At 45.2% G+C, this 21,294-nt stretch overlaps 1 protein-coding gene across 1 annotated transcript; it reads left to right on the top strand.

Annotated features, from left to right (window-relative positions):
* Positions 1-1,913: 1,913 nt before the first annotated feature.
* Positions 1,914-20,917, top strand: ATP8B2 (ATPase phospholipid transporting 8B2). The gene is made up of 27 exons (XM_044675049.1): positions 1,914-2,028; positions 2,478-2,653; positions 2,878-2,991; positions 3,112-3,210; positions 3,449-3,510; positions 3,604-3,676; positions 4,687-4,757; positions 4,999-5,078; positions 5,347-5,505; positions 5,998-6,086; positions 7,157-7,353; positions 11,500-11,708; positions 12,581-12,624; positions 13,003-13,168; positions 13,319-13,507; positions 13,700-13,815; positions 13,912-14,076; positions 14,165-14,276; positions 14,504-14,609; positions 14,807-14,951; positions 15,497-15,680; positions 15,822-16,045; positions 16,196-16,279; positions 16,697-16,942; positions 17,151-17,289; positions 18,244-18,374; positions 18,647-20,917. Exons 1-27 carry the CDS (start codon positions 1,914-1,916, stop codon positions 18,923-18,925), a joined length of 3,774 nt encoding a protein of 1,257 aa, XP_044530984.1. The 3' UTR covers positions 18,926-20,917.
* The last annotated feature ends 377 nt before the right edge of the window (positions 20,918-21,294 follow it).

Here is a 21,294-nt window from a genome sequence, read left to right as displayed (position 1 = left end):
GCCACACCTCTGATGTGAGAGCCTTTGGAGGAGGTAATCACTAGAGCTCCAGGATTGAGAGGAAAGGAAGCAGGGGCCTGAAGGGTGGGACTTACCCTCTTCCGGATACTCTGACAGGTGCTTCCTGGCGTGCCCTATAAAACTCCCTTAACACCCTTGCCCTTGGGGGACTCCACTTTCTAGAAAATACTCTCTGAGATTTCTCTGCCACATGTACAAGCAGGCGTCTGCCTCCTTGAGAACCTTGGAGGCTCCCCAAAGACAAAGCCCAGTTTGTTCTCCATTCCCTGCTCTTCTCCTTTAAAAGTAAGGATACTTTCTTTTCGGCAGCAGGGGCCCCTGGTGAAATGACACCAAGACGATCATAGAGAGAGGGGAATGAAGTACAGGGTAAGCTTCATCATTGTTCTCTTGAGACCACTGAGTGAACAGGACAGATAGGACTAGGGGCTAAAGGGATGGATGTGGGAAAACCAGGATATATGAAATTATTTAATTTCACCACCTATGGATAANTGTCCTCCTCATCCTATTACTGTGACCTCTTCATCCCATCTCTATGGGGCCCCCTTCCCAACTCATCTGTGTATTACCCCATCTTTTTTGGCTTCTCTTCTCATTTTTATGACCTTCCATCCTATCTCCCCCTCCCCTCCATTTCTGACTTCCTAATTCCATTTCTGTGGCTCCAACCACCTCATCTATGGCTGCCTCCATCCCATCTCTCTGACCTCCCCATCCCATCACTATGATACCATACCTTCCATATCTCTGACCACTCATCCCTTATCTGCAACACCCTCTTTTATCTCTGTTACCTTTCCTTCTTCTGACTTCTGTTTCTGTGACATCCCAATATATATGTCCCTTTGCTTTAGTCCTCTGCCTCTCCATCATATTTCTGTGACTCTGCCACTAATTGCTACATTTCTGTGACTCCCATCTTTATAACCTCTTCAATGTCCTGTCTTGCTAACCTTTAACCCATCTGTTTTTCCACATCTTTAATTCTAATACTCTTGGATACTTCCCCTTGGATTTCTTTTTCTTTCCTTCTTATGACCTTTCATGCCCTTCCAAGATCATTGACCTTCTCAATCACCTCATTCTCTAAGGTCCCTTCCCCCTCCACCCCTCTACTCCTAGGTCTTCTGGGACTGTTGGCTAGTACTGTGTCCACTTAGTTTACTCTCCTTATTTCTCCTTGCTTTTTTGGAAGTCTGGGTGGGGGGAGGGGCAGTGGTGCAGAGCCAGCAGAGTTCCAGGATGGGGCTATCTGTGGTTCAAGGGGACAGAAAAGGGAAAGCTCTGTTTGGAAATTGCTAAGTGAAAGTAATAGAGCTGGGAAAAGATGTGAGAGATGCTTAATTGATGTTTAGTACTGCAGTATGTTCTGCAGGTGGTATACCATCACTCTCCCCTCCTTTCTTCCTACCTCCTGCTTAGGTCTCTCTCAGGTATGGAAAAGGCCAAATTGCTGACTAAGGCAGCAAAAGTCCTTATACTCCTTCTCTTTCTTAGCCTGAGGGTCACAGTAACCCGTGGGTATAAGTTGGTACTGAGGTGACCATTCACTGGTTAACCCTACAGCTCACTGTGACTGGAGTTTGGGGGACTGATCTGTCCCTTTTGACATCTAAAGTCAAAGGACTCCTAGAAGGGGTTTAGAATAAATATATGTTGGACATATTCCTGGTAAACATCATTTAAGGCATGTGAATGGGAGAGGGAGCATGAGATGATATAGGGGAATATAGCTGGAGAGCTAGAGAATAACTGCTCTAACTGCATTCTTTTCTTCCCTTCACCCTCTTCTTCACTGCCCCCCCCCAAGTCCTTGTTTGATTCTGCATGACCCATATCCCTGACCTCCCCCCTCCCTCTGACTTGAAGATGAGCTTTGAAATAAGCTGATGTCATCATGGGCCAGTAAGGAGCCAGTCTTGGTGACATGTGACAGTCAGTGGCTCCTGTTGGGGAGACTGCACGTGGGGCTGGGACACTGCCGCAGCAGCGTAGCTCCTTGGGGCACTATGACTCTTCTTTTTATCTAGTACTTCCCTCCTCCCCCCACCCCTCATCACCTCCATTTGAGTGAGGGGTAGTGCTTTGTACTATAGCTATAGTAGGAAAAGTATATAGAGAAAGGGCAAAGAGACTATTTCTTCACCTGCCACCCCTTCTTGAATAAGATAAAAGCTAAATCTCAGATACAAAGGGATCTGGGGGATTCCCCAACAGCATTATTTTAGCTAGTTGAGCCCTGCAAGGAGAATAGGTTAAAAAATCCCAAGTGCCAGCAGTTGAAATGCATATTGAAGGAAAGAGAAAGCTTTGTTGGCTGTGGCATCTTGTATAGCTTGGGTAATTCATGCATGGTTATGTGTTGGAAGGAGAAATTTATTGATGTGGCCTTTTCCCTCAGGAATAGGGGCTATGTCTGAATTAGCTCTCTTATAACTACAATATACATACAGAAAGGGCCAAGTGTTCTAAGAGGAAAGTGGAACCCCTACAGAATGGAGTAGGGGTTATAAGATTGGAGGTGGGTCTAGAGCTGACCTTGCTGACACTCATTATTGTGTCTGTTGTAGAGGAAGAGAGGCGGGCCCGGGCCAATGACAGAGAATACAATGAGAAGTTCCAGTATGCGGTGAGTGACTTTCCACCAGTCTCTACTGTGCATTTGAGCCACCGAAAGGAAAGATATCAAAGTGAGAATGTGTAGTCTGGGACTGTTGTGGGACCAGATATAAAGGACTAGGCCACTTTATATCTGTTGCTGCTCATGCATTTTTTCATTTAGATATGTATCAGGGGAGTAGGATGTAGCCCACCCATGCTCATCTGCTACCCCCCACCCTTTCCCTGCCACAGAGTAACTGCATCAAGACCTCCAAGTACAACATTGTCACCTTCCTGCCTGTCAACCTCTTTGAACAGTTCCAGGAAGTTGCCAATACCTACTTCTTGTTCCTCCTCATTCTACAGGTGAGTGACCCTAATACTGTATGCTGCACTAACCTCAGAAAAGCAGAGGAAGGTAGAGAAGGAAATGAGAGGAGTGAGGCAAGGCAACTGAAGAGGAATACATTTTTTTTCCCTTTGTAGTTGATCCCACAGATCTCTTCCCTGTCCTGGTTCACCACCATTGTGCCTTTGGTTCTTGTCCTTACCATCACAGCTGTAAAAGATGCCACTGATGATTATGTGAGTCACTTTCTGTCTTCTATTTTTTACTCCCTCCTCTCAACAAAAGTTAGTGGATACCTTGGTGTGCAGAAGTTGACCCATTCAGAGCATGTCCACCTGAAACCAAATGGTATCACCCTGGGAGGTCTTTGTTCTAGTCATCACGTAAAACCATCTTAAGCTGGAAACTGAGAGGCAAGAAGGAGCTGAGGGGTTACAGTGTCCTAAATCTCTTAGGTCTTTCTTTTCTCTGTAGTTCCGCCACAAGAGTGATAACCAGGTGAATAACCGCCAGTCTCAGGTGCTGATCAGTGGGATGTGAGTACCTATCTAAAGAAGGAGGCTCTGGGCATGGATGGCCTCTCTGAGAACTAGATTGGTCTCTGATGCTGCTCTTTTTTTCTTCTGCAGCCTCCAGCAAGAACAATGGATGAATGTCCGTGTTGGGGATATTATAAAACTAGAAAATAACCAGTTTGTGGCGGTAAGAAACAGAATAACACTCTGGGCATGTAAGATTCTTTCTAACCTCTGGCAGAATAGGATGGTTAGTCTATATATGGATGCCTGCACTGACTACACTCTCCTCTTTTCCCAGCTAGTGACTGGGAGTCAGGAAGACCTGAGTTCAAATCCATCCTTAGACACTTACTGATTGTGTGACCCTGTACTTAATTATCTTCATGTTTATCTCCCTCATTAAAATATGAGCTCCTTAAGGGGGGCAATACTTGTTTTTGGTTTTGTTTTGTTTTGTTTTGTTTTTGCCTTTCATTGAATCCTCAGAACTTGGTTCATAGTAAATGCTTATATGAGCAAAAATACACTTATTTATTTATCTATACATTTTATTTATTTATTTGTTTGTTTGTTTTAGCCCTTACCTTCCATCTTAGAGTCAATACTGTGTACTGGCTCCAAGGCAGAAGAGTGGTAAGGGCTAGGCAATGGGGGTCAAGTGACTTGCCCAGGATCACATAGCTGGGTAGTGTCTGAGGCAGATTTGAACCTAGGACCTCCCATCTCTAGGCCTGGCTCTCAATCCACTGAGCTACCCAGCTGCCCCATATTTATTTATTTTTAAAAATTCTTTACTTTCCATCTTGGAATCAATACTCTGTCTTGGTTTTAAGGCAGAAGAGCAGTAAGAGCTAGGCAATTGGGGCTAAGTGACTCATCTAGGGTCACATAGCTAGGAAGTGTCTGAGGTCAGATTTGAACCCAGGACCTCCTGTCTCTGGGCCTGACTTTCAATCCACTGAGCCACCCAGCTGCCCTAATACCTACATATTAACTGACTGACTACTTTCCTCTTTAAAAAAAAAAATAGAAGAAATGTATTTTTTCCTCTGAGATTTGGGCCCCATTCTGTTTCTTCCCTATTCAAATATGTAAGAAGATTCAGAACTTTTTGCAATAGGAGTTTAATTCAGGGCAGGGAAAGATGCCTTTGGGGTGAAGGGTCACCATCAGCTCATGGAATTCTGTCTACAGGCGGATCTCCTTCTCCTCTCCAGTAGTGAACCCCATGGATTGTGTTACATCGAGACAGCAGAATTGGATGGGTAAGTAGCAAAATAGATTATTAACCTAAACTCACATCTCCTTTCCTACTGAGATTTTTAAAAAATGACTTGGTAATATGTTCCTAGTTCTAGATTCTATATATACTTGGGAATTGAGGGATAAGAGGGATTTTGGAAGCAGAGTTGAGCAGTCAGACCCCTCTGTGATTGCCCTCTGTGATCTACATGGGCAGAATGTAGGGGAGAAGGAAGTTAGAATTCAGAGGAACTATCATTCCAGGGAGACCAACATGAAAGTACGACAGGCCATTCCTGTGACCTCTGAATTGGGGGACATCAATAAGCTAGCCAAATTTGATGGTGAGTAGAAGTGGGAGGGCCAGTCTTGGCAGGACTGGGTGGATTGGTGGGGTGTATTTCAATCTTTCCTCTTCTTTTTTTTGGTAGCTTTTGGCTACTTGGAAGTTTTTTTTTTGGGAAGTCATCATGGGTTATAAATTCCTACTATTGCTATGTGTGCTGGGAAAGACTTGGAATCTCGACACTAGTCTGCTTCCTTCTCCCAGTTTGGTTGCTTCTTGGTATCTTAAACATAGCTGGGCCAGTAATATCATTGTCCTTACTTCAGGTGAAGTTATCTGTGAACCCCCTAACAACAAGCTGGATAAGTTCAGTGGCACTCTTTACTGGAAGGAGAACAAATTTCCTCTGAGCAACCAGAACATGCTACTTCGGGGTTGCGTTCTCCGCAACACTGAGTGGTGCTTTGGGCTGGTCATCTTTGCAGGTGAGCCTCCCAGAATCTATGGGGTTGAGTGAGAGACACTTAGGGGGTATAGGTACAAGTTGCTCAGTGGATAGAGTGCCAGGTCTGGAGACAGAAGGTCCTGGATTCAAATGTGGCCTCAGATACTTCCTAGTTGCATGACCCTAGGCAAGTCATTTAGTCTCAACTGCCTAACCCTTACTGTTCTGCCTTGGAATTGATACTTAGTATTAATTTTAAGATACATGGTAAGGGTTTTGAGAGAGAGAGAGAGAGAGAGAGAGAGAGAGAGAGAGAGAGAGAGAGAGAGAGAGAGAGAGAGAGAAGAATTCAACCCTGTTGGGATAAATGGCAGGAAAAACATTGGGTTGATAGAATGTATAAGGGTAAGGCTACCAGCCCCAGATTTTAGCAATGTAACCAGCATTTGCTGTAGTTTTTGGTGAGATTCTAGATTTCCACAGTTGAGGACAGAATCATTTATTTAAGTTTACCCAACTTATTTCCTTTTAGGTCCTGACACAAAGTTGATGCAAAACAGTGGTAGAACAAAGTTCAAGAGGACCAGCATTGACCGTCTGATGAATACGCTGGTGCTCTGGGTAAGGCTGGACATGTCTCCTTTGGTCTCTTTTCCATGATTGGAATTCCAGTTTTGAGTTTTGGTTTAAAGGTCACTGGGGTGGGGGGGTGGGGGAATTGGGTAGCTCAGTGGATTGAGAACAAAGCCTAGAGATGGGAGGTCCTAGGTTTAAATCTGGCCTCAGGCACTTCCCAACTGTGTGACCCTGGGCAAGTCACTTGACCCCCATTGCATACCCTTAAGGCTCTTCTGTCTTGGAGCCAATACTGAGTATTGGCTCCAAGACAGAAGGTAAGGGTGAAAAAAAAAAATAAAGGTCACTGCCAAAACATCCAGCCAAAGCCTGTGTTTACTTCAGGGTCTTTTAGGCCTAGAAAATGTTACAAGAATCTTAGTAAACATGCACAAATCAATACCAAAAATAATCACAGTAAATCTCTCCTCTAGATCCCAGCTGTGTGGATGACCTAGTATGGCATGCTCCCTAATACAGTTTCTTAGCCAGGCCTTGAGGGTTGTTTTTGCTTTGATTGATTATAGTTTTGCTTTGGAGAGGAGAAGGAATTATGTAGAAAATATCACTGTTTTGGAAGGGAATAATGGGGTCTCTCTTTTACTCTTTCTCAGGATAAAGCAGCCCAAAGGAAACATTTCCTACTTAATTCTGGCCATTTCTAAAATTTTTCTCTTCCTTCATTAAGAAATCGGGAGGACTGCTCCCCTTTTTGTACCCCACTGCCTACTCCTGACACTCTAGGAAGCCTGACACCTACTTCTGTGGTGAAGGAGCTTCCTCCCTGGTCCTGATTAGGCTGTTGGTTTACTTTGCCTGCGTTAATATGGCAGAAATTGATGCTCAGTGGATTTGGACCGCCCCCTGGTGGCCTTTGAACACTGTAACATTGCCAGCTTTTGTGAGCTTCAGATTTAGCTCAAGTAAGCAGGGAAGCTGCCCCTGTTTGACTGATCGCCAGAGAGGAAGTAGTGCTTCTTTCCACCTCGTTGGCATTTGGCTAGGAGTAATTTCATGGTAGGAAGGTGACTTTTCCCTGCCGAGGAGAGCTGAGTCCCCTTTCCTTTCTCCAACAGATCTTTGGCTTCTTGGTCTGCATGGGAGTGATCCTGGCTATCGGTAATGCCATCTGGGAGTATGAGGTCGGAGTACGCTTCCAGGTCTACCTGCCATGGGATGAGGCAGTGGACAGTGCCTTTTTCTCCGGCTTTCTCTCCTTCTGGTCCTACATAATCATCCTCAACACTGTGGTGCCCATTTCACTCTATGTCAGGTAGGTATTCTCCCTACCTTAGAAATATCAGGAGCCCCTTAGCAATTCTTTATATTTATGAGGCTGTTATAATTCTTCGAAATCCTTACAATACAAAAAAGTGAAACATTAAGTCATTTTCTTTGTAGTATACCTCTTACCTCATACCACAATAATTAGGTACTTTGTGTTATATTTGTATGAAAACCAAGTTAATTAAACAAATTGGACATATGTTTTATTTACATGCAAGGCATTGAACTAGGCACTTTGGAGACCATTGTCCCTGCCCTAAAAGAGTTTATAACCTACCAAAACTTTGCATAAATAACTTTGGTATATGGTGTTATGAAATGAATGGTGCAAAGAAAATGGCATGGGAGTTCAGAGAAGGAAGACATTGCTTCTGGATGGGGTGAACAGGGAAAGCATCTTGGAAGAGGTGGTATGCCTTCAAAAATTATTATGATAGAAACAAGGGTTTGAGAGTATTCAAAATGAAGAGAATCATGGCATGAATAGAATTGGGAAGGGGCAAGGTCGATCAGATAATCATAACTATTCTGGTTTGGCTAGAACATGGTATAAATATTGGGTAGTAGAGACAGATAAGCTTGGATAGATAGGTTAGACCCAAATTATAGAGATTTGCATGCTAGACTCTGATGAATTTTACTTTATTCAATAGGCCTTAAAAAGACTTAGAATTGGTAAACAGTGAGGTGATATATCATAATAGTTTTTTAGGAAAATCAGTCATGTTAGGGCAGCTATGTGGCTCAGTGGATTGAGAGCCAGGCCTAGAGATGGGAGGTCCTAGGTTCAAATCTGGCCTCAGACACTTTCTAGCTGTGTGTCCCTGGACAAGTCACTTGACCCCCATCACATAATCCTTACCACTCTTCTGCCTTAGAACCAATACTTAGTATTGATTCCAAGATGGAAGGCAAGAATTTTAAAAGAAAAAAAAAAAAGAAACTTAGTTATGTGAAATTGGTTGGAGTTCATGAGAATTAGCAGAGAAAGAGGGGGATTTAGTGTGTTGTATATTGGCAAGAACACTGGACTCTTGAGTTCTCATGGTGCCACTACTGTTGTTTGGCAGTGTGATCTTGGGCAGGGCTCTTAGCTTGTCTGCACACCCTCCAACTATGGGATTGGACCAAAAGATCTCTAAACCCTTAAAATGGATGATGATTCTGTACATTTCCTTTCTTCCTAATTGCCTTAGACTTGAGAATTTGTCTGGAAGCAATTTTGCAGGTAACATTAAAAAAAATCCTCAGGTCTGCCGCCTTTTGTTATGGTCCATTAAAGCAATTCTTAAGTCTTCCACATACTAGTGATCTGGCAGGAGAATAGTTAATGTGAGGAATATGGAGGAAGGAAGAGCCTTAACTTTGAAAAATGAGCCCAGAGATGAATGGAGTTCTGGGTTCTAGTTCTTACTGCCACTTGATGGCTCTCTGGCTACAGGCACATCATAACATCCCAGCGAACCCATTTTCTCATATGAAAAGTGAGGTTTATACTTGTCCTCCCTACTTCATAAGAATGTTGGGAAAAGCAAAGGAGCCAGTAGATTGGAACACACTGAAATAAGTAAAATGCTTCAGATAACATGTGGAAATATGCACAAATATTTGCTCACCTAGAGCCTGATTTCTCTTCATGCCTGAGCCTCCAGGCCCATGCTTATTTTCATGGCTACTAACAAGGGATGGCTTCTACATCTCTCTGAGCTCTGTGTTCTTAGTGGCCACCCAAGAAAGATTCTTTCTCAGAATGGGTGTAGGGAGGGGGAGAATAAAATTTCTTTATAATAAAGTCAACTTTTTAAAAGAAATCATTGAAATCTCTGCTGTTGTATGTTGTAGAGGTTTAAAACAATTTAAAAAATATATATTGTAGTTCCTTCTGAATAGCATGTCTAGGGAGAAGCCTTCCTGGTAACAAGAAAAAAAAAGGACATTTAAGGGAGGCAAATCTAACCCCAGATACTCTGGGCAAGTCACTTGACCTCCATTGTCAAGCCCTTACTGCTCTTCTTCCTTGGAACCAACACAATATTGATTCTAAAATGGAAAGGAAGGGTTAAAAAAAAAAAAAAAGCACGAACATTTAAGCAGAATAAATGGAAGAATTAACTATGTATGACAATGTATACCTCATTCTCCACCTGCAGCCTCAATTGAGAGGAGAGAGGCATATTTTATTTTATTTCATTTTATTTTAAAACCCTTACCTTTTGTCTTAGAATCAATGCTTTGTATTGATTCCAAGGCAGAAGAATGGTAAGGGCTAGGCAGTGGGGGTTAAGTGACTTGCCCAGGGTCACACAGCTGGGAAGTGTCTGAGGCCAGATTTTAACTCAGGGACCTCCCATCTCTAGGTCTGGCTTTCAATTCACTGAGCCATCCAGCTGCCACTGGCATATTTTATAATTAGATCCTGGGGCTTAAGATTAGTCATTGTGTTGATCTTGGTCAAGAAAAGGTCCTCTTCTCAAGTCTCATCAGGTTGAAATGGATAACTCAGATTTTTCCTAGTATTTTAATTGACTTTTTTTTTTTTATAAAAACTTTTTTTTTTTAACCCTTAACTTCTGTGTACTGGTTCCTAGGTGGAAGAGTGGTAAGGGTGGGCAATGGGGGTCAAGTGACTTGCCCAGGGTCACACAGCTGGGAAGTGTCTGAGGCCGGATTTGAACCTAGAACCTAGAACCTTCCGTCTCTAGGCCTGACTCTCAATCCGCTGAGCTACCCAGCTGCCCCCTTTAATTGACTTTTTTTTTTTTTTTTTTTTTTTTTTTTTTTTTTTACCCTTGTACTTCGGTGTATTGTCTCATAGGTGGAAGATTGGTAAGGGTGGGCAATGGGGGTCAAGTGACTTGCCCAGGGTCACACAGCTGGGAAGTGGCTGAGGCCGGGTTTGAACCTAGGACCTCCTGTCTCTAGGCCTGACTCTCACTCCACTGAGCTACCCAGCCCCTTTAATTGACTTTTGATAGGATCCATAATCAGGGTTGGGAAAAGGATACCAAAGATCATAATGAGCTCAGTGGTGAATTACACTGGCCTCCCTTTAAGTCTCTGTTTTCTTCTAGAAATAGGGCTTTTTGCAGAAGAAAAACATGTGATTTATCACTTGTTTATTTGGGTATATGACTTGGGGTTTTGGTTTTAAAAGATTGCTCTATTACAAAAATGAACAATATGGCAATAGGTTTTGAGTGATAATACATGTAAGACCCAGTGGAATTGCTTGTCAACTGGAGGGGAGGGGGGGAGAAAAGAGGGGAGGGGAGAGAAAGAACATGAATCATGTAACCCTGGAAAACTTATGTGTAGATTTATTACTGTAATAAATTAAAGAAAATAAAAAATAGAAATAGGACTTTTTCTGAAAATGCTAATTGCCCATCTTCCCCAGGTAATTGCAGATAAAACATATAAAAATGTTTTGAAAAGTTAAAGAAAAAAATAACTTTGCATATGTAAAAAGTATGTGAACTTCCAAGTTTTTTTTGTTCCCTGCCTCCTTCAGATTTGGTTCTATATTAATTTCAGAGAGCTTCAGAATAGGTGTGGGGTTCAAAAACCAAGTTATAAGCCACAATCCTGCCTTGCACTTGAGAGGTCAAGAAATCCTGTCCAGAACCACCTTTTTGGTTCTTTCCACAATGCAGTTTGCCCTGGCATGCCCAACAACCTCACTATTTTTCTCTTTTCTTTCTCCCCTCTCATACTTTCTCTTGTTTTTTTCTCTGCATGGTTTCTGTCATTATTAGCCCTGAGGTAAGAACGAAGTTCCCTTTAGTTAGCAGTCCTTCCTCTTCCTTTACCTGTGGTCCTCCTGCCTGCTCTGGTCTTTTCCACTTTTCTGTCTGGAGAGAGACTTGCGGGCAGGGGTTGGGGTGGTTCCTTTGCCATATATAAGTGGCCAACCCCATCCCTGGGCGCTATTTCCCCTTCCTGCTCCCAGGTTCCTGCATCACTCTTGTTTCTCCCCTGGCAGATGTCCTTGGTAGAAGTCTGCAGCTAATGAATGTCCTGTGGTTCATGTGGGTGGTGTTCCTTCTCCCTCGTCCTGTTAAGAGATGTTAAGCCTCTAGGGATGGTCCTAAGCCTTGTCTCCTTCTCCATCCCCTCCCCCTGCCCCATGCAGTGTGGAAGTGATCCGCCTGGGCCATAGCTACTTCATCAACTGGGACAAGAAGATGTACTGCATGAAGAAACGAACACCTGCTGAGGCCCGCACTACCACCCTGAATGAGGAGCTGGGCCAAGTAGAGTACATCTTCTCTGACAAGACGGGCACTCTCACCCAGAACATTATGATCTTCAATAAGTGTTCCATCTATGGGCGAAGCTATGGTGAGGCCCTCGAGGGGAGTCTGGGTTCAGAGAGCGGGAGGGGATTTGGGGCTCTCGTCCTCAGGTGGAGGTTTTTCCATATTTGGGGAATTTGCTTCTCCTGATGTGGACTGAAATGAAGACCTATGTATGGGTCAATTTTAAGTCCTATTTGGGGCAGGAGATGTGAATAGTTCTTCCCTTATACTCTGTTCATGTTGTTGCCCTGGTCCTAGCTCCAGGGTATGGGAAGTTCCTTGGCTGTCAGATATGAAGCCTGAGAAACTGGCCACTGAGTGGCACTTCTGGGCTGAACTCTGAGTCTCCAGGTGGATCCGTAGGCAGTACCTTTTGCCTGCTGCACAAGGGGCCTTGTGAGTCTCTGGGATATGGCCTTGGGTTTTCTTATGTGCCCTGTAGACTGGCTGCCACACTGTTGTGGCCCTTAGAGTTTAATTGCTGGGACAGCACGGAGAGGAGCTGATGTCTTTGCAGAGCTTAAGTCCCTGTAGTGTCTGCTTTTGGCATTAATCTTAATGTAATGGCTGGCTATCATTTGGGCTTTTTGGTTGTTTTTTTAAAAGTGTGGACCCGTTAGAGTAGAGGCTTTTTGGGAATCATGGATGAGTATTAAAATGAGAGTTATAGACTTTGGGTGGAATTTAGGATGACGTCCTCCAGGTCAGTAGGAGATTAGAATTAGTTTTATAATGTAAGTACAATAGTTCTTTTGGAAAGCTTTGGGTACAGGGCTTCATGTGCCTGTCAGATTTTCTGGGCCTGCCTCTTGGCTTTTGTGATAGAAAGCTTCCTCTCTCCCTTCCCCTCTTGCTCTGAAATACTAACTCTAATGCTCTCTTTTAACTCTGTCCTGGGATGTGTGTGGTTGGCAGGTGATGTCTTCGATGTCCTGGGACACAAGGCTGAATTGGGAGAGGTAGGGCCCAATCTCATTTATTATTCTAATGTTACTAAAACATGGACAAGGTTCAAATGTATAAGCTGTTACAGCTAGTAGTAATCTAAGGACAAGTATTATTAGGAGGAAATATGGGAATGCTAACTTGGTCTGATGACTAGTGCCAACCTGTACCTCATTAATGGCCTATCTTCAAGGAACTGAAGGGGAAGCAGCTAGATCTGGTTGGAAGCATGTTAGGTTTCAAAAGGGATTTTGGCAGTGGGAGAGGAATCTCAGGGTGCACACTGGAGAAGCATAGGAGAGGGGGCAATACCTTCACTGAAACTTAGTCAGGTAACCTACTTATTTGTGGATTGTGTGACCACACTCACACTCAACTGGTGTCTGTTTCAGAGGCCTGAGCCCATTGACTTCTCTTTCAACCCCCTGGCTGACAAGAAATTCTTATTCTGGGACCCAAGCCTGCTGGAAGCAGTGAAGGTGGGGGACCCCCACACTCATGAGTTCTTTCGGCTCCTTTCACTGTGCCACACAGTCATGTCTGAAGAAAAGAACGAAGGTGAGGAGAGGAGCTAGGCTTAGTTGTTCGTGCTGGCTCATTAGTTGCTTTTTTTTTTGCTCTGCCATGAATCTAGGCTCTGGCTTCCTGGATATGGTAGTATACTTGAGCGAGAGACTATTCAGAGTGAGCTTGCTTTGTTCTCCCCAGGGGAACTGTACTACAAGGCCCAGTCCCCGGATGAGGGGGCACTGGTCACCGCGGCCAGGAACTTTGGCTTTGTGTTCCGCTCACGCACTCCAAAGACAATCACAGTTCACGAGATGGGCAAAGCCATCACCTACCAGCTCCTGGCTATTCTGGACTTCAACAATATTCGCAAACGCATGTCCGTCATAGGTGAGATCGGGGCCTGGGACATTGTTGGGTGGTAGTTCTCTCCAGGAGTGGGGGAAATCCTGCATACTGAGGTGGGTCCTATCTCTGAGCTAAGGGACACTTGATGTATCCAGGGTCAGAATATAGGAGAGAGGACATTATGGGAATCTCTGTCTGCTTGAATCTTTCTGGCAACTTCTCTCCCAAATACAGTGCGGAATCCAGAGGGCAAGATTCGACTGTATTGCAAAGGAGCTGACACTATCCTATTGGAGAGACTTCATCCATCCAACCATGAACTGCTTAACACCACCACTGATCATCTGAATGTGAGTGTGAGGAGAGTAAGGGGCACTGTAATTTCCTAACCACTCTGAGCACCATTCTGGGGTCCAAGAAGTTTTGATTCCTAGTTTGTTTTCCAGGAATATGCAGGGGATGGGCTGCGGACTTTGGTGCTGGCCTACAAAGATCTGGAAGAAAATTACTATGAAGAATGGGCAGAAAGACGACTTCGAGCTAGCTTGGCCCAGGACAGCAGGGAGGACAGACTGGCCAGTGTTTATGATGAAGTTGAAAATGACATGATGGTATGGGGCACAGGGACCTATATTCTGGGGGCTGTGGATGGAAAACATTGATGAGACCTCATCCCTCTTTAATTACGGTCTTTTTCAGCTGTTGGGTGCAACAGCCATCGAGGACAAGTTACAACAAGGGGTCCCAGAGACGATTGCTCTTCTGACTCTGGCCAATATTAAGATTTGGGTGCTAACTGGAGATAAGCAAGGTGAGACTGCTTGTGTGAGGCAGGCTTGATTATTTATTGAACTCTTTTTTCTTCTCTGCTGAGTTGAACCCTCTGATGAAGAAAACTGGAGTCTGTAGATCTTATAATTGCTCAATTTCCCTATTGATTATTTCCTGAATACCCCTTTCCCATCTCCCAGGACAGAGAAGATTCTGCTCACTCCCATTGCTTCTTGTCTACTAAATCTTAAGCTTCTCCCTTTCTAGAGACTGCAGTAAATATTGGCTACTCCTGCAAGATGCTGACAGATGACATGACAGAAGTGTTTATTGTCACTGGACACACTGTTCTGGAGGTGCGGGAGGAACTCAGGTGAGAAGTCTGAGCTGGTGATAGGGATGGCACTATCTGCTTCATAGTGGTGGGGTGATATGGGTACTAGGCCAGTTTGGTCAAAACTGGGAAATTTCCTTGCTCTTGTATAGACTGAATTCAAAGTTCTTATTCCCTTAGGAAATGCCACAGTACACACTTCTGCTCAACTTAGCTTGCTTCTTTTCACTGTTTAGGAAAGCTCGAGAGAAGATGATGGAATCATCTCGAACAGTGGGCAATGGCTTCTCTTACCAGGAGAAGCTTTCCTCTTCTAAGCTCACCTCTGTCCTGGAGGCTATCGCTGGAGAGTATGCTCTGGTCATCAATGGTCATAGCCTGGTAAGGGAATACCATCCCATGTCTCAGACCTGAAGCTCTCTTGAGGGCTTCACCCTATGGAGTTTGAATAGTCAGAAAAACAGAGGATATCCAGAGAAAGAACTGGGAAAGTAGAAACACAGAAGAAAAACAACTGCTCGATCACATGGTTCAATGGGGATATGATTGGGGATGTAGACTCTAAGTGATCACCCTGGTGCAAATATCAATAATATGGAAATAGATCTTGATCAATGACATATGTAAAACCCAGTGGAATTACTTGTTGGCTATGGGAAGCGGGTGGGAGAAGGGGAGGGAAAGAACATGAATCATGTAACCATGGACAAATCTTCTAAATTAATTAATTAAATAAAAATTTTCAAATTAAAAAAAAAGAAAAAAGAAGATATTATTATCCAGATTATTGAGATTTCTCCATAGTCTTCATCTACTAGTCTGCCTTCATTCAGCTTGCCTTCAGAGGAAATTGGTGGTGGTTGGGGGAGGGAATGAGTTTCCAGATGAGAACTAGGGTTGTCTGAGACATGTCCTTTATCTCCTAGGCCCATGCCCTGGAAGCTGATATGGAGCTGGAGTTCCTGGAGACAGCCTGTGCTTGCAAAGCAGTCATTTGCTGCCGGGTGACCCCCTTGCAGAAGGCCCAGGTGGTGGAACTGGTGAAGAAGTACAAGAAAGCTGTGACCCTTGCCATTGGGGATGGTGCAAATGATGTCAGCATGATCAAGAGTGAGAGCAGGCTGATGGGAGCGTATTTTTCTTTTCTGAATCTCTTGGGCTCATGGGATTTCAACAAGGTTAAAGGGAGTAGGGGATGGCCCAGGACTGTGTTTGTGGATTTCCTGACCTTGCCACTTTTTCTCTTTGTAGCTGCCCACATTGGAGTGGGGATCAGTGGACAGGAAGGGATCCAGGCTGTGCTGGCCTCAGATTACTCCTTCTCTCAGTTCAAGTTCCTGCAGCGCCTTCTGCTGGTGCATGGGCGTTGGTCCTACCTGCGCATGTGCAAGTTCCTTTGTTATTTCTTCTATAAGAATTTTGCTTTCACCATGGTCCACTTCTGGTTTGGCTTCTTCTGCGGCTTCTCAGCCCAGGTATTGAGTGCTTCCAGTCCTTCCCTGTGCTTGGCTTTAGAGAGGGAGCTGAGGAGGGCCTCTAACTAAGCAATTTCCTTATTTGAGATGGTACCCTCCCATCAGCTGTCCTCATCTCGGCCCTCTCTTTTCCTCCCTTCCTTTCTGTAGACCGTCTATGATCAATATTTCATCACACTCTATAACATTGTATACACCTCGCTTCCAGTCCTGGCCATGGGGGTCTTTGATCAGGTATGGGATTGCTGATGGTTAAGAGGGCTCATGGTGGGGTGGCCTCCTGAATAATTCTGCACAAACTGGAAGAAGGGGACATTATTTCAACAACCATTGCCTGCTTATGTAGGAAGCAAGTTCACTTGGCTGGGGAGGACAGGTGCCACTGGGTGAACTGCACACATTTGACCTGTTGCTGAGACCATGCCTCCTTGTAATTGTTGGCTAAATACCAGAATGTCTTTGTGAGGGGGTACACACAGCTGGCTTGTGATGAAATCCATTTGACAGAGGATCTGGGAGGGGGGGAAAGAGAAAGGAGACGGGTTTGGGACTTTGGTTAGCTGACTCCCAGGCTAAATTTAGGGTGACACGTTTCCTTGTGAACCTTAAACTGTGACTACTCCAATCCTAGCATGAGTCACCCTCTTACAGGACGTACCTGAACAGCGGAGCATGGAGTACCCCAAACTCTATGAACCAGGCCAGCTCAACCTTCTTTTTAACAAGCGGGAGTTCTTCATCTGCATAGCCCAAGGCATCTATACTTCAGTACTCATGTTCTTCATCCCCTACGGGGTGTTTGCTGAAGCCACTCGAGATGACGGCACCCAGTTGGCTGACTACCAGTCCTTTGCTGTCACTGTGGCCACCTCATTGGTCATTGTAGTCAGTGTGCAGGTAGGGAGCACCCCAGCATGCTGTGTGCCTTCTTTCCCACCCTGACCCCTGGGTAAAGTTGACCTTGCTCAGTCAGCCAGCTTCCAATCTGGGCTTTTTCATGGTGGGGCTCCCATGGTGTATGCTCTTCTGGTCATCATGGTTTCATTCCCTTGGTTTGTGGCCTCTGGTTGCCTTTTCTTCTTTTGATTTCCTTTCTCCTTCCCAGATTGGGCTGGATACAGGTTACTGGACAGCTATCAACCACTTCTTCATCTGGGGAAGCTTGGCTGTTTACTTTGCCATCCTCTTTGCCATGCACAGCAAGGGGCTTTTTGAGATGTTCCCCAACCAGTTCCGATTTGTGGGTGAGTGCCCAGAGCCCCATTTTGGATGAGTAAGAGAACTAAAAATTGCCTAGGGCCTGCCTAGCTGAGGTCCCCAGAGTGTCTTCCCTATTGCTTTTATAATTAATTCAGTCAGATATTTATCATGTGTCACTACTGGGTTACCACCAGTCTGTTAGGCATTCTGGGAGATACTAAGAGAATTGAGACATCTTCTGAACCTTCAGGGAGCATAGTCTAATGGAGATAAGGTTCATACAAATAAGTACATTACAGTATAGCTTGTAATAAAGGTGGTGGCAGAATCAATATCTTGGTATTCAAAGGAGATAGAGAGCATTTCTGACTAGGGAAATCAAGGAAAGCTTTTCGGAGGAGTTGACGTTTTTAGTGGCCTTTGAAGGATAGATAGGATGTTGACAGAGATTGTGGCCAAGCAAGGGTAGAGGTGGGATCTGGCAAAAGTTCTGGGAGTGGGGCGCAATCCAGGCTGATTTGTTGCTTTGGGTTATGTGTGTAGTAGAAGGAAGGAACATAGAGAAGGGAGTTTGGGGTCAGAGTAGTTGTCCTTGAAGGGTACCTGAAGAATCTCGATGTTATCAGGCAGGGGAAAGTCATGAAAAGGTTTTGATTTGAGGATTAATAATGTCATAGTGCTTTAGGCAGACGAATATGGCAGGTTGGATTGGAGGGGAAAGAATAAAGTTAGGTAAGGTTAAGGTAAGTTTAAGTAACTAGAGTGGTGACCTGGCAAGGAAAGGACAGATGGATGGATGGATGGAAAAGATTGTGAAGGAAGAATGGCTGGGACTTGGTGACTAGTTGGATGAGGGGAATGAGAGAACCAGTCCTGGGATTTGGAGTCTAGGTGACAGAACCTGTGGTCCTGTTAGTAGGAGTATGGAAGGTTGTTGCTTCGCCTTTCCCTCAGCTTCCCTGCTCCGTTGGGCTGACGGCTGTTTTCTCACTCTGTAGGTAATGCTCAGAACACGCTGGCTCAGCCCACAGTCTGGTTCACCATTGTGCTCACCACCGTGGTCTGCATCATGCCCGTGGTAGCCTTCCGCTTCCTCAAGTTGGACCTCAAACCTGAGCTTTCAGACACGGTGAGAGGCCAGACACGTTTGTGTGGGGTGGGTCAGGGAGAGCCCAGCTGTTAGTGAAATGGAAGTGTGTTGTGGTCAGTCCATGTGAGCCTCTGGTTTCTGGACTTGCCAGGGGTCAGGGATGGATCGATGGCAGTCAGTTGCCCCTCACTCTTGACTCTTGTTTGTCCTCCTTCAGGCTAGGCCAGAGCTTTGTGCTCCTTTCCCTCACATCCCTCTTCTCTCACGAGTTAGAGGACGCCTGACCCTTTCACTTTTTTGTTACCTCTTAGGTCCGCTATACACAGCTAGTGAGGAAGAAACAGAAGGCCCAGCACCGATGCATGCGACGGGTGGGCCGCACAGGTTCTCGGCGCTCTGGCTATGCCTTCTCCCACCAAGAGGGCTTTGGGGAGCTCATCATGTCTGGAAAAAACATGCGGCTCAGTTCTCTTGCCCTCTCTAGTTTCACCACGCGCTCCAGTTCCAGCTGGATCGAGACTCTGCGTAGGAAGAAGAGTGACAGTGCCAGCAGCCCCAGTGGCGGGGCCGATAAGCCCCTCAAAGGCTGATGGGCCACAACCTGGGATACCCCTGTGGCGGTGACCAGGGATGTGCCGAGACTCTGACTCTGCTTGGGTGCTGGACTTACCACCTAGGCGCCAGCCGGGCTCTGAGGAAACAGTGCCTGAGAAGCTGTGTCTGGTTTCCCTTTTGCCGGCTGGTGTCCCCCTTGGTCTCTCCACCACCATTCTTATTCCTTCCTTTTTGCTGTTCCCACCAAGAATGGCTGAGAGCATCCTCAGCCGAGGGCCTCAGAAGTAGGCCAGTGGAGAGGATGGAGGTACTGAGAACAGAGCTGGTGTCAGAGAGGACCCATTTCAACAGGGGAACACAGATATGGAACCAAAAACAACCAAAACAAAGGACCTGTTAGAGAAAGAGGGCTGTTCCCATTCTGCCTGGGAGTCCACAGGTTGCGTGGATGAAAGGGGAAAGTGGGACTCACTAAATCTTATTTTTTTACTCCTAATCCTTGGAGGGGACCGCAAGATCCCCTGTTCCTGAATTACACAAGAATGTATTCTGCTGGGAAGCCCGGAACCTTTTGGGGCCTGGGGCCCCTCAAACCTTGTCATGTGTCACTTGTAGGTTCATGTTTGTGTTTGGTTTGGTTTATCTTCTTATTTGGTAGGTGGAGGAGGCCATTAGAGTCATTTATATGTTCTGGTTGGTATCCCGACTCCTGAGGAGGAAAGCTGGTACACACGGTATCCCTCTCAGAGTCTAGGCCCTATGTGGGTTCGGGGGGCACATGCACAGGAGCCATTGTCTTGAGGGCATTTATTTGACCCCATCAAGCAGTTTTGGAGTAGCTGGATCTGACAGGAATAGGAGGTGTTGATCCCTTCCCCCTCTCTCAACTTGGGATTCAAGTGCTGTATGTCCCCTCCTGTCCCAGCACCAGGCCCAGAGACTGTGGGAGTACCAGCTGGGCCTGTGGGGTGGTGGGGAATACACTCAGGCCTTTATTAAGCTGCAGCCAAGAAGAACTTTGGCCCAGAAGAAAAAGGTGTGGGCTTTTCTTCATTTTAACTGTAGATCCAGAATTTCTCATCTAGTAGTTCAACTCCCTCCCTCAGCACCCCACGTCTGGCCTTGCCCTGATCTCTGTTTACAGAGGCCTTTTGGTCACAGTAACAAGGGGAACTTGACCCAGCTACTCCTCACTGCTTCCTGTTCCTCCTCTGAACAAGAATTGGGCAATCCTCAACCCCCCAGCAGCCCGGGGTGGGAAGTGTGGCTGGGCCACGCTCTAGTTCTGAATCATGCCTTGCCCACTCCCAGCAGCCTCTGAAGGAGCTACTTTCTCTGGTCCAGGTTGTAGGCTGTTTCTTGTCCCCATTCCTCCTCATGGTACAGTGCGTAGCTCCAGCAGAGGACTCGGTTCTGGGCCTGGGGAGGAAAGGAAAGATGGGTCTGAGCCTGGCCCTGGGGTCAGCACAGACAACCTGGCTTCAGAAGGTTGGCTCGGTCACTTTGTACTGTGCCCTCAGCGCCCACACTGATTGTTTTCCTCCATTACCAAATCAACCTTGGGCAAACCTCCTCTTTGAGGCATGGGGTAGATTTTAGTGTTTGGTTTGGAGGAACAGTTTTATTGAGACCCAGGGAAATGGGGCCTGGAGTGGGGGAAGGAGTCAGGAGAAGAATGACCTCGTCAGTCACGTAGTCTACAAGCTTCACATCATGTCTGTCTTTGTGTGTCTCTCAAGGCGAGAGTCTGATTTTTATACCAAAGAGGAAATGATTTTTTTTTATGTTTGGTTTGTCTAATATATATACATACATATGTATATATATATGTGTGTGTGTATGCACACACAGTTATATATTATTTTTGGTTCTCTCTCGTTTTTTAGGGAGGGGGGAAGTGCTAAGTTGCATTGAGCTGTAATTAAGGAACATTCCATATAATTTATGACACATTTCTATACTTGCAAAATTGTATCATTTTATGGGTATAAAGAGAAAGCCTTTTATAAAATTACTGTTTCTGAGAAGTGCGTGAAACGTCTTTTTTTCTGGGATTTTAACAAGATGGATTGTGAAAGGATAACACATATATGGATATATATGGATAATGGACAGAAAAGAGGTTTTATGGGAAACATCTGAAAAGTGTTGATTTAAATGTGAGTGACAGTGGAAGAGGTAATCCTCTTCCTTTCTGCTTTCTTCCCTCTTTGGGGCCTGAGGTCTATCTGCTGTCCTAAGTGTGGGTGATACTCATGGAAGAAGGTTACAGACATTGTGTTCAGCTAATCTGAGAGACCCCTGGACCTTGACTTTCCCAAACACTAGTTAATTCATCTGTCACTTTGTGAGACCCCGTGACTTCCTCCTCTCCTGATCCTATTCTTTTACTGATCTCTATGCC

This window comes from Gracilinanus agilis, chromosome 4 (genome assembly GCF_016433145.1).
Source record: "Gracilinanus agilis isolate LMUSP501 chromosome 4, AgileGrace, whole genome shotgun sequence".
In the NCBI taxonomy this organism is placed as follows: domain Eukaryota; kingdom Metazoa; phylum Chordata; class Mammalia; order Didelphimorphia; family Didelphidae; genus Gracilinanus; species Gracilinanus agilis.
The sequence above is the reverse complement of the archived record's forward strand: the minus strand, read 5'-3'. Positions and strand labels throughout refer to the sequence as shown.

What these genes read in the sequence shown, in the direction of transcription:
- ATP8B2 (XM_044675049.1), top strand. Translation starts at nt 1,914, where the DNA reads ATGTCATCATGGGCCAGTAAGGAGCCAGTCTTGGTGACATGTGACAGT. An exon ending in TGTTCCTCCTCATTCTACAG is followed by an intron (nt 2,992 to 3,111) that starts GTGAGTGACCCT and finishes TTCCCTTTGTAG; the next exon opens with TTGATCCCACAGATCTCTTC. An exon ending in AAGATGCCACTGATGATTAT is followed by an intron (nt 3,211 to 3,448) that starts GTGAGTCACTTT and finishes TTTTCTCTGTAG; the next exon opens with TTCCGCCACAAGAGTGATAA.